At 35.3% G+C, this 12,782-nt stretch overlaps 1 protein-coding gene across 13 annotated transcripts in view; it reads right to left on the reverse strand.

Moving 5' to 3' along the window:
• LOC119648323 (ensconsin) overlaps nt 1–12,782 on the reverse strand; it is a 108,279-nt gene that overhangs the window by 43,483 nt on the left and 52,014 nt on the right. For 9 of the 13 annotated variants that reach the window (XR_005249039.1, XM_038050006.1, XM_038050012.1 and 6 more), the window contains exons 2-3: nt 7,394–7,447; nt 7,036–7,113 (exon numbers count right to left, since the gene is read on the reverse strand). Coding sequence is in view for 12 of the 13 variants with exons in the window: in XM_038050006.1 (XP_037905934.1) it covers nt 7,036–7,113; nt 7,394–7,447 (132 nt within the window). In the remaining variant the exon portion in view is untranslated. The remainder of the gene's footprint in view (nt 1–7,035; nt 7,114–7,393; nt 7,448–12,782) is intronic. The other 4 variants (XM_038050009.1, XM_038050008.1, XM_038050011.1 and 1 more) reach the window with 1 other exon arrangement.

The raw sequence follows: 12,782 nt of genomic DNA on the forward strand, positions 1-12,782 counted from the left end.
TAATATTCGCGGCTTTGCAATATGGTCGGTATGTCGCTAGCTTTTCCTGGGTTCCATCCTGGAGCGGGTGCATTCAATTAAACGTACTCTCCCTTTTATTTATTTTTCATTATAACATTCCTTAACTTTCCCAATTACCCTACTCAAGTGCATAATTTCTATCCTGGCCTCCCTTTAGATCCACCATTTACCCCTTAGAATTTTAATTTTTATTCTTAAAGAAAAAAAACCTAACATCGCTTTCAATTAACTTTAAAAATCCCATTTCATTTGATCAAATTTCGATTTGCATTTACTATCAATTCTTGATTGCCATCGAACATTAACTGGGGAAAACGTACGTTTACTTTTTTTGTTGGTACTGTAACGTATTGTTCGATGCACATAAGCGCATTGGTTTACCTGGGCTAGAGAGAATATGCATGCATTTAGCTAAGCGAAAATGTGAGTTGATTTTTGCTTCCGCTGAGCGGACTTGAATTTGAAGTTCAAGGCTGGTGTTAGTGGAATTATAAATAATATAAAATAAACAAGTCGGGAAACCGGAAGCTTGACGCTTCTGGTATAAAAGGTTTTGTGCTTCCTTATGTGAGGAGCATAACGTAGTTTTCCATTGGCTTATAGCATTGTCCCGAGATATTGAAATCGCTCAGTTCTGGGCAGGTTACTGCCATTGCCAAAACTGAGCGATTTAAATATCTCGAAGGGCAGGTTACTGCCATTGCCAGAACTCAGCGATTTAAATATCTCGAGTCAATGCTATCAGCCAATGGAGAACTACGTAATGAAATTGTTTCACGCATTAATACAACCTGGATGAAGTGGCATTCCCCAACTGGTGTTCTTTGTGATCGACGTATCAGCGCACGTCCCAAATCTAATATTTACTGCAATGTCGTCCGTCTGCCGCTCTCTATAGTTCTGAGTGTTGGCCGACTATAAAGGACAATGAACGGCATCTTGCGGTAATGGGGACGAAGATGTTGCATTGCACTGGTGGCGTGACACGATTTGATTACGTCTGAAGTGAGAATATCCCCCATCGATATGGGTTTGCATCGATTGTGGAAAAACTGCAAGAGAGGCGTTTTCGATGGTGTGGTCACGTAACTCACGCTAACGAGAATTCAACAACTAGTAGTGGTCAGAACATCGAAAGCAATGGGAAGCAACCAAAAAGCCGGCCAAAACAATGGTGGCTTGATACGCTGGATGGGGATTTAAAGGTCTCGCGATTACATCTTGATCAGGCATTTGATAAAATAGAATGACTAAAAAGATCACCACGAGCCGACCCCGCTTGTGAACTGAAGGCCGAAGAAAAAGAAAAAGATGTGAGGAGCGACGAGTGCACGACAGCTCCGTGTAATATAGTTAAAAATTCCATTGCCCTCTGTTTTCTAGAAAGCAATTTAAATAAATATTTTGATGGAAAGCCCTGTGTTGATAATGGTCAACTTCATGCGCTTCACGCTCTCAGTTTAATATTATTAGCAAATGCCAACAATTTAACCAACATCAAATATAAAAAAAGGGCTAGGGTGAATTAGATTCTTCTTGAATGGAATTCTAATATTTCACTGGAATTTCAATTATTCTCGTTAATTATGACGTCAGCATCTTATTTGTATGGCTTAGGATCCTGTTAATTAGCACGAAATTGATAAGTTTGAACTTCTATAACTTTGACACTAATAGTTGGAACTTAGCATGTGTATGTACGAGACCGTTCTCTATGTCAAAATTTGGTACACCTAGGATGATCTTAAGGGGAGCTTTTAAGTCAATTTCTAAAAATTGATAATATACTATTAGTAAATTTATTTGAGCAGATACCGGAATGGGACATCTCTCGAAGATTAGATTTCACATAAGTGTTTTACACAAAACCTTAAAAAGGGCTGCGGATAAATAGATTCTTCATAAATGCGACTTTAATATTCCACGCGAATGTCAATTATTCCGAGTAATTATGACGTCAGCATCTGAATTGCATGGCTTTGGAAGCAGTGAATTCGCGTGAAATTGCTAAGTTTGAACTGCTATAACTTTGGCGTTAATTGCCAGATTTTCACGAAATTTAGCACGTATGTACGAAATATTGTCCTCTATTCTGGTGCAAAATTCGGAAGTCCTAAGATGAATTTAAGGGGGGTTTTTCAGTAAATTTCTAAAAAGTAGTAATATACTATTAGTAAGTTAATTTGAGCAGATATCGGAATGGGACATATTTTAAGGCCTAGATTTCATCTAGGCGTACCACCCTGATTTTTTTCGGATTTTTAGGCTGGGTAGTTTCCGAAAATCCGAAGTCCTGTCTCACTTCAAATGCGTACATTTTGACTCCTTACTCACGCACTTTGCAATTTATGCCAAAACTAACTAACTAATCAGTTTCGGAAAGTGCAAACCAAGACCTTTCATTTGATACCCTACACAACCAAATCCGGTGAAAAAATTTTTTGAATCCCCCCTTCGCATGTATGGGAAGCCGCCCTTTAAATTCCACCTAAATTTATGCCACTCGCTGTATGCGTGGGATTTCATAGTTCCCATCTGTCCACCAAATTTCGTTCGGATCGGTTTAGCCGTTTTGGAGAAAAATGCGTGTGACAGACAGACAGACAGACACATTGAATCGATTTTAATAAGGTTTTGTGTTACACAACACCTTAAAAAGAAACCCTGCCAGAGGCAATTCTATTTTGTTGAAAATCATCAAAAAAAAGTTATGGAAAAATGGAAAATTCCGCGAAAACCCTACCCGGTCATTACAAAGGAGAATTTTTATTACCGCCCCTGTTCAGCCTATATCTATAGAGCTCCATATAGGATCTAAAGGACTTCAAATCATCATCATGATAGCTGTTCAATTTTGATGTGACATCCTCAAGATGCACACTCGCATCATCGGATACCAAGGCAAGCGTGACACCTCCGTCAACAGGAACTATGTCGTAAACAAAGGACATGAAAGTGCAGTTAAACATATCAGCAAGCAATCACCCTATCCACATAACTAGCCAACCTTGGTATTATGCTCAATAGCATGGTCACATTATCTGCACATGCACATACGAGATGTAACAAGAGGAGAAGCGGAAACCCAATTCTCAAAGCCTTAGTTATATGTTTCTGGTGGAAAGGTAAGGACATTTTACTGGTAATCCAGAAAGTGATCAGAAGGGGTTGTAGCAGAATAGACAAGCTTTCATATTTGTGCAAATACCGCTCTTTTCTAAGATCGCTCACAGAAAATTGTAAAAAACCACAATAACCTCACTGTAATAAACCACAATAATCTGCCTGGGACGCTAACGAAATGATGGCAGCACCTACCACATAATGGATAAAAGTACCGCCTTCTCATAACATTCGACGCAACCTATGTGACCTCGGAAGAGAAAAAGAGGGAACCTCTCGCCTACAGTCGTGCTATTTCTTAATTGTACCATCTGGTAGTCCTAAAATTAGTGACGGAATTTAAACCTTATTCGATCACCTGTCAGTTGTATGATAAGATTAAATAATCCGCTGCGATAAACGAGAGCTACTCTTGCCCAACTTCGAGCAAGGGAGTGATTTCGCCTCAATTTTTAACTGTTCCGAAGAAACTACAACTTCCAAAATCCCCAGGATACATTATGGATTATGGAACCAGCCCACCGAGGTGGTTGCTTTTCGTGGACTTAATGGGAAGGAGCCCAGAAATACATCATAGCAATTTGAAGCTATTTTAGGAAACAAAACAAAATATTGACTGTAATTTATGTATAGATGTAGACGAAACTTAGCCCTTCTTTATGTGCAATAGTTTTTATAGATGTTCAATGAAATAATTGTCTCTTGATTTTATTCCGTCAATGGTAAGAAAAACATTCACAAGTCTAGAAAAGTTCCAAAGCAATTACGATGTAAAATTCCTAGTTTAATCGGCAATCGTTTGCACCCCGTGGCTTCCACAGAAAGGTAAACTATCATATTTTCATTGCATTTACCTGAGGTGTAATAACGTGCGGAGAGGCATTTTCAATCCTATTATTCGAATAGCCGTTGCTTTCGTGTGATATTGAACCCTCTTTGTTGGCCGCTGAGCAATGAGGAAGGCATTTTTAGTACTGATCTTTAGATGAAATTAGTTTTTAACCAGTATCGAATTTAAGCCATTTGCAAAGAGAATCACGAACCTCATGCAGTGCATAACATCAGTAACCTTCATATTCGAGCTATAGCAGGAACGAAGTTATATGAATATTTATTAATTATGAAAGATACATTCGCACGCATCTGTGACTTGAGTCGCGAGGAAGCAGCTACTGAAGTTGCATCCCAACGGAAAGCGAAATGAGCAATATTGATTGTTTCTCAATTGGTTACGCGTTCGAAAAATGTTTATAAGACAGCTCCAATGAACATGCTGACTCCTAAAAAATACACCACCGTTCTATTTTCCGCAAAATAATAATTGAATCTTCTAAAAACAACTTAATATTTTTCAGAGTAGACAATGCTTTTAAAGACTTCGCTTTAGAAAACTATTATTAAGAAAAAATGACTTCTTTCAAATAGTCCCGATTGATTTGGCAGCAGTCAATCATGTCAATTTAATTTTACAGCCCATTTGCTAAGGTGTGAAACTCGATTTCGCCAATGATATTATTAATATCGCATTTAAGTGCTTGAACTGTTTCTGAATTGTTAGTATAACATCAATCTTGAACGGAAAACCATAAAATTGCGTCAACCCAAGCTATATAGAGGCCAAACACCATCATCGAAATGACTTATTATCCAAATAAGAAATTAGCAAGCAAATTATCGATTGTTCGCGGATTGTGTGGCTCAAAAAGTTATTTTACTGGAAACCGTCCTTGCTGTTTTTATTCGAAGAAAGATGGGCTAAAAGTGCCCTCACTATCGTATCGTTATCGTAACATTAATATGGTGAGAACACATTAACTGTTGTGCGAATGCATTGGTTTTCAATCCCTAAAATAAAATTTTTACTAGATTGCATAGCCACTAAGATAAAAACGTGTCTGATTAGAAATATTATATTTTCTAGACTATCCCTCGCTTTTTTGGAGCTTAAATGTGAAATGATAACGTGGCAACTTTGATTTCTCAACTAGATATGCAACGTAATCCGGCTCTTTGGGCAAAATGTGACTAATTCAAATTATCGGTCTTGGACAGATACTCCCCGCAGCAACAGCGGAATTCTTGCATTTTAATTGTTTGCGCTTTGTGCAATGGTGCAAAAATTATTATAAATGGCCAACTTTAGGTTGTTTCGAACTCGATGATTTTTATTAAAATCAACATCGCACATCGGCATTATATAGCTTTTGTTTATTATGCCATTCTCTATTTCCACCCTAAAGTTCATACCAATCGATCTTGACTGAAAAAATTTGGAGGTTCACCCGATTTTCAGCTTCAATAACGTGATCACATGACAATGGCCAGAAGATGACGCAATAGTGTAGAGGCCTCCAAAGAATGCGTCTCATCTAGAAAGAGGCAGGAAAGACATCAGATTAAAACCGGATCCGTTGTGTCTCTCCTCGATTATAACACTCGGATCACGGTTTTTTTTGCCCTCGCCCGCATTCGAGCCGCTTTTTCCTACTTAATTTTAAGTCCGTTCTTGTTGTTCCCCAAAGGGCTCGAATTTCTTGCAAATTTTTGCAAAAACATGTGACGAACGTTCATTACAAACCGTCAGTCACTTTTTTCCATTGCTGGGCCTTATATAATGGAAATCTTCAAGGTAAGCAGTCTTCCAAACTACTTGGACAAACCAAAAATGATAATTACAATTTGGGAGATTATGGATCATTTCGATGCATAGTATGCAGAAGTCAGAGATTCCCCAAAAAACCTATCCAGAAATAAAAAAAAAATGTCAATCTTGAAACAAGGATGTTAGATATTTAGACTTCGTTATCCCACATTTTTAGATACTCGATTTGCCTGACGATATCTGTTAATTTGGAGTAATCTCTTCTCCGAGCGACGGCGCATCGTAAATGAATTCAAGCCTGGAGTTTCGTTTAAGAAAAATTGAGCTTATTGTCATCAAATATGGACTTTACAGAGTTATTCGAATAAAACAATTACTCGCATAGGAAGATAAGTTACGCCCACAACAATATTCAATTTAATCCTCACCAATTGACTTCAATAATACAATATATATCGGACACACAACTCAATATGTGCTGCAACAACTAAGAAACACTATCTTTCCACATTCTTTTATTGAATGGTAGATAAGTGGCTACTAATCTGTTGAAATCAGATCACTTCAATTCTTACATGAAAGTGTTGGTTACATCCTATATACTGGGCATCTAGAAACTCCAGATAGCTGGGACTGAATTTATAATCCGAAGTCTTATCTTTCTGATACGATTAGATAATTATATCCCTAGGTGACATTTAGCAAGTACAAATTGCAGTTTCAAATGTCTACTATATCGCCGAATAGATCTTATCACGATTCCATAGATCCACTAAATAGACAGTCAAAAATATAATTATGACTTTGGACAAAAAAAGTGAAAAAAAAATAATAATTCTGTCCCTTGTGTTGCACCATTTTTATCACATGTATCAATGCAGCAAAAAGGTTTCATATTTTTAATGGAACTTGCCAACATTTTTTCCTCAAAAAGGGTAAAGTTAAAACCTCACTTTTTTGTACCCTAACATACAATCATTTTTGATTCTTCTTGCGGTGATTCCATTACGTAACAATACCCTAGACCAGTTGTGATTATTACCGGCGTTTTTGATGTTGCCTCTTAATTTCAGCAGCACTCATTTCTGTCCAACAATAGTAACAAGAAATTTGAAGCACTTTTCCTCCAATTCACCAACTGATTGATTAAAACACTTGTTGAAAACGCAAAAAACGATATATCATGCCATTGTTTCAATTGAGGAGTGTAGTTATTTATTAGTTCACATAACGGAGTTGTGTTAGATGATCAACATGCAGAGATGAGGGTGTTATTGACCCCGGAATACCTGAAGCGGAATCGCGGTCATCACCGACTTGAGCAAACCAATGAATTGTGTCACTTTGTTGGTGGTCCATGAGTTGTGCTAATTTTACCAAAAATATTAAAATTAAATTAAATATGATAAGCATCTATTTATATATGTAAATATGCACATCCGTAACACAGGTCATCTTAAGAATCACCTTCCTCATTATGGTTCCGTTTCATCAAAGCGGAAAAGCATGATATATTTACATGTGAAGGAATGTAAGCATAATCATATGCATTTTTCAATCAAATACTCATTTTTCTTCCAAGTAATTAAACCCCCCTTTATTTAGCTGAAAGAGAAGTGAAAAACTCATCACTCTAGTAAAACTTACATTTTCTTTCTACACTGGATGGACGGCTATTAGTAGTTTTTTGTGGTGTGGAATCTGAAACGATAAAAAATAATTGGAAAAGGTTATTAAAGATGATAAATTTCAAGGAAAATTAGAAAGTATTTTTCCCAATAATTTATCCGCTCGTTTTCAATTTTCAGTGTTTGATTGATTGCAGTGCAGTATTTAAATTGTTTCTGAATGATTATTACAATATTATGCATCCATTGAAAGTAAAAGTGCAATTTAGTTGTTATTCATTTCAGTTTCGCAAGCAAAGATCTTTCAGAAATCTGGTATATTATCGGTGATGTAAATCAATATTTTCTACAGATTTAGAAAAAAATTGAATGCATAATCATAAATTTGATTGTAAGATAAAAATCACTCCAATAAGAGTAATTGGTATCAAGATAATATATTCGGAATAGGCCGCTTCCATTCCGAAATTTATCTAGAAAAGAGCATCTTGTTAAAGCATTTTTTATGCTTAAACCTTCGAATTGAATTAACACATTCAGAGTGATATAAACACAGCATGGCGGTTGATATGTAGCAACATATCTGTTCGCGTTATGCGCGGTCGTAAAACAATAATGGGGGAAAGTGTCTATTGCGACAAAACCATTTAGTGAAATCCTCAATAAATTAAAGATTGTTAAAATTACAAACCAATTCAAGGGTGGAAATTCTTGTTTTACTTCAGCGTTTTTTAAGAACACTTCGAGGTTCAATTATGCGTAATCACTGAATTTTTGCAAAAAAAAAAAATCATATGTTTTTGCCTGACAGTTAAATCTAATGTTTATTATATTGAAATTCCAGCACCTGTTCTTCAACCAATTTATCTGAAGTGAAACCTATGCATTTGTACAAGAAGATAAACATCATAATTATAACAAACCGTAGTCAGAGGTCACTGCATTCAATAAATTATACGCGCACAAATACAATCATTTTCCTCGCAATCTAGATACTAGACGAAATCATATCATTAATCTTTCGGCATCTACTTCATAAGAAGCATACCACGACTAGCAAAGAAACATAAATGCTACGGTTGGTACTAACTGCCTGTTAAAGACATGCCTTAATTTGCTTTCACTTTGCATACATATACGGATAAGGTGTTCAAGTTAACGAACTCAACAACAAAAACCATAAAAACTCTCTGTAATTTCATGGAAATCGGACAGGTGGATTTAGGAAATGGATTTTCCTGATTGGCAGGATAATGCAATAGCGAATTAATTAAGAGAGACCGTGAACACATTCAAAATTAATGGGATTTAATAGGAGTTTAAAAGTAACTTTATCGTCTTTTCGTAGATGTTCCAGCATATTCAAATCGATTCATGGTAATTCAACCAATACATGAATACCTCCATAAGTGATAATTCGTAAGAAAAGTGATTAAACTGGCCTGTGTTGTAAGTAATCTATGAATATTCCAAACCTGGATTTATTTCTTCTTTAAACTCTTTAAGTTGGGACGAGAGCTACATATTGGTAGCTTTAACCTTCAATTAAAAATGTTGGTTTTCCATAGACGGTCAAGTTTATACACAGTTGTAATATAGTTTTTCCTTCTCAACTAGAAGAAATTATTAGCTGATAAAAGCATTAAAATAGTTGATATCATCATTTTAATACCAAATTCAATTCGTATAAAACAACTATAGCGAAAATCATGCCTGTAGAAATGGAAACATAAATCTAAATTTCTAAGATCTTGAGTCAAGCTATTAAAGATGTAGAATATCTTAAAAAAAATATTTCCATCTTAAAGTTCAATGAATAGGTTGAACAAGTTATATGTTCGAAGAACGAATTGAATATTCTTTATGATAAACGACTGCGTGCAGCACATAGAGTTCATTTGAGGTGAAGCTCAAGGCCTAAGAAAGTGGGAAAAGCAACATTATCAATAAGAAAAGAAAGATCTGCTGAAATGATTAAATGAACAACGTAAAAGAGTCCATAGCTATCTTTGTTGGTTCAAAGTATAGATTACAGATATACTGACTACATGTCAGTTAACGCTTAATTTGCTAGAAAACAATGTGCGGACAGACAAGCAGATAAATAGATATGCAGCAGATTGGCAGAGGACTGAAGTATGTACAAATATTATAATTGATAATAGTAAAATGAGCGAGATAACTAGATAAACTTTTGGTCGAATATAGAAGTGTGAAGTTCGCAATGGTATTAAATACTATAATTTTAGCGCAAATAGTGTGCAGATTTTAAATGAAAGAAGAAGGTCAGGAGTTAAGATTTTGGTTAAACTAATTATGTTAAATTTGTTAAAGGATGAAATTGAAGTTCTTATTTTAGGAGCTGATGTCCGAAAAAATTGAAATTACTTCTTGGCATCTTCTTTTCCTTTTTCAGGCTTGAAAAATACCCAATTGAAGTTAATCGTAGTTTTTCAGGTTAATAAAGGGTGGAATACACAGAAACCTATGTAATCGGCACGAAAATTCATATAACATCCCACAATACAAATAACGTAGACCTCTCAAGGTTTCGTATAAAAATAAAATGGATTTACTATCTGTCACAAATACTTTCCTTAGAAACGGTTATACTGATTGATATGAAATTTGGTAGAATATGCAGAATATGACCTATTTCGCACACTGTGGCATGGTTTTCTATGGAGTTTAAGGGTGTCCCACACAGGCGAAGACTATTTTTTCCGAAAAAAGTTTCTAAACATTGTTTTGCAAAAGCATCAACTCTGAATGTTTTACAATTTCTGCTGAGGATTTCGAAAAAGTAAATCAATACATTGGCTAAAAAGAGAAGAAAATTAAAAAAGTAAATTTTTCAGGAGAGGCAAAAAACAAAATCACGTACTTTCTCCGCTATTTCGGGACAATGAATTTACATCTTCGAACTATCGATTTGAACCGAACAAAGTACCTCGAAATGAAATCTAGTATCTCATCTGAAAGATGCGTCGATGTGGTTAACGAATTATGCCCCACATGCGCGTTTATGGCAGCTATATTCAGCAAACATTCAAGAATGAAGATGCCAAAGGATTTAACAATGCTTATCTGCATTATTTTATTTATGCTAGATCAGCAGACCTAACTCCTAGTGACTTCTTTTTGTTACTGAACAGCAAAAACGCCAGGTGAGGTTCTAGGACGACGTGGAGACTATAAAACGTGAAATTACAAAGCAACTAAAAAGTCTTATACTTGCACCCTTCAGAGTGCTACAAACAATACCTTGAAAAGAGGAGGTTTCTCTGGCAACAGTCCGCCTATTTATTGGGTCAACATCATAGACATAATAAAATTGCGCTTTCCTTTTGTATTCACTGATTTACAGAGGATGAAGTATGTCCTCAAGTCGCACTAACTACCTCATTTATATATTTCCCCATTCACTAATTTATGGGGTGTAAGACATCCAGACAATTTTATAATGCAATGAGATTGCATTCAGTTTGAGTTTATCATTACCCTTGATGCTATGCAAAGGATAAGGGATATAACAGTGGTACAGCACAAAGGCAAACAGAAACATCCATAAGGAACGATATTTGAAGCTAAAGTAATGAGATCAAGTGGTTGCCCCTATATTAACCATCGCGCCCGTCGTTTGAGAACACAATTTCCAGCCTTTATTTTCGAAAGCTAAAATAAGCGGGAGCATTTGATAGAACCCCGAGTTTGTAATCACGGAGAACTTTTGAATTATTATCGTAGTTTTGTTCCTTTGTTATCATTCTTTATCATTTTAATTTGATGAAGACATTTACTTGTACCCTCACATGTTTTCGTTTGTCTAACAAAATCATAACATAAAGATTATTTCGCCGACCGAAAGAACTCTTTTTTGAATACAGCGTCAAATCAATCTACTAATTGTAGCCATGAAATTGGATAATTTCCATAATAACACCAAATTTCATGATAAGTTTCATTGATTTTAACCATCTTATTTCACAAAAGAAAAATTCAAAATTTAAAGAACTTTCAAATAAATAACGCAACAATTTATGTGAGCATTCGTTAACTTGATTGGCACAGCTAAAGTCCTGGATAGTATGCCATTAAGAAGTAGCTTAATGATAATAAAGCATTTTTATCACCACGTTCTAATTAGATTTCATCGTCATCAAATTTCCAAAGTACAATGACCTTATCAATGCAATTATAAAACCATTGAATGGGGCACATTTACTTAATCATAGGGCAAAACATGACTTAGGTTATCTTCTATCTTTATCAAGAGAAACATGAAAGCGAGGCCGCCATAGTTTCTAGGTGATATTGATTTATAGAAACAATCACAATTGTTAGCTTTCATGCCATTCAATACAATTAATAATGATAGTTTTATAGGCATAAAAGTATCGCATCTACGTTGGATATCTTCAATAATTGTTATTACCACTAAAACACACAGTTCACACACAGTTCAAAATGAAATTTTGTTGGCTTTGAAAGCTTCATATTTCCTATGATACTAATATATATAAAATAAATAAGTTCACTATTCCCTCCCTTAATAGAGAATAACTGAAGAATACATACAGAATTGGAGACCTACCTAAAAATCAACTATCTCTTATGCAAAAATAAGCACGAAAGGTTCTGGAGATGAAATAGGACTTCTTGAATTCAAAGTTATTTGAAAACACTATTTCGCTTTCTAACTATAATCGAGCCTTAAAAATCTCAGCACGGTAACGCGAAAAATTTACTTATTCATCCATTTCACTTTAGTAAATCACAACATTCCTTTTCTTATTGTGAGCACGTTCTTGTAGAATTGGCCGCACCATACGTGGAATGTTTCTAGCTATCCACGGTGAATACTAATTCGAAGAGCGCCTCTCAAGGAAACCGAAGAACAATATTAAAATTTTCCATTTTCCTGATGCCCAGAGACAAAATATTTACTCAAGATAATAATGAAGTTTATATCTGCAGATAGGATAAGACAACACTGCTGAAATTGACTGAAAATGTTAAGAATCGTACTGCAGTATAAAATTGTCCAGTTCCCTTGAGATATGGATGAGAGAATGCCTAGGACATTCAAAAGAGTTCAAATTGTGGGTAAAGGTATTCATGGAATACATCATTTTAAGTAGCTGAAAACTCGTCACTATCTGTACAAATTTATGGATTTGCATGATAGTGGGTGAAAAGCGTGTGAAAGCTTAAAATGTTAAGTAGCTGAAAAAGGATATAACGCAGCTTTGAACATCGCTACCCCATCAAGCTCAGAATAGAAGAAAAATTAAAAAAGAAGATAAAAGCAAGCCCGAAAGACTCACCATACTTTTCTACGTAAAAAAATTGTTCACTTCAAAAGTAAGTATGAAGTTCTAGCATAGTTTGTTTTTGCTTATTACTCA

This window comes from Hermetia illucens, chromosome 2 (assembly GCF_905115235.1).
Source record: "Hermetia illucens chromosome 2, iHerIll2.2.curated.20191125, whole genome shotgun sequence".
Lineage (NCBI taxonomy): Eukaryota > Metazoa > Arthropoda > Insecta > Diptera > Stratiomyidae > Hermetia > Hermetia illucens.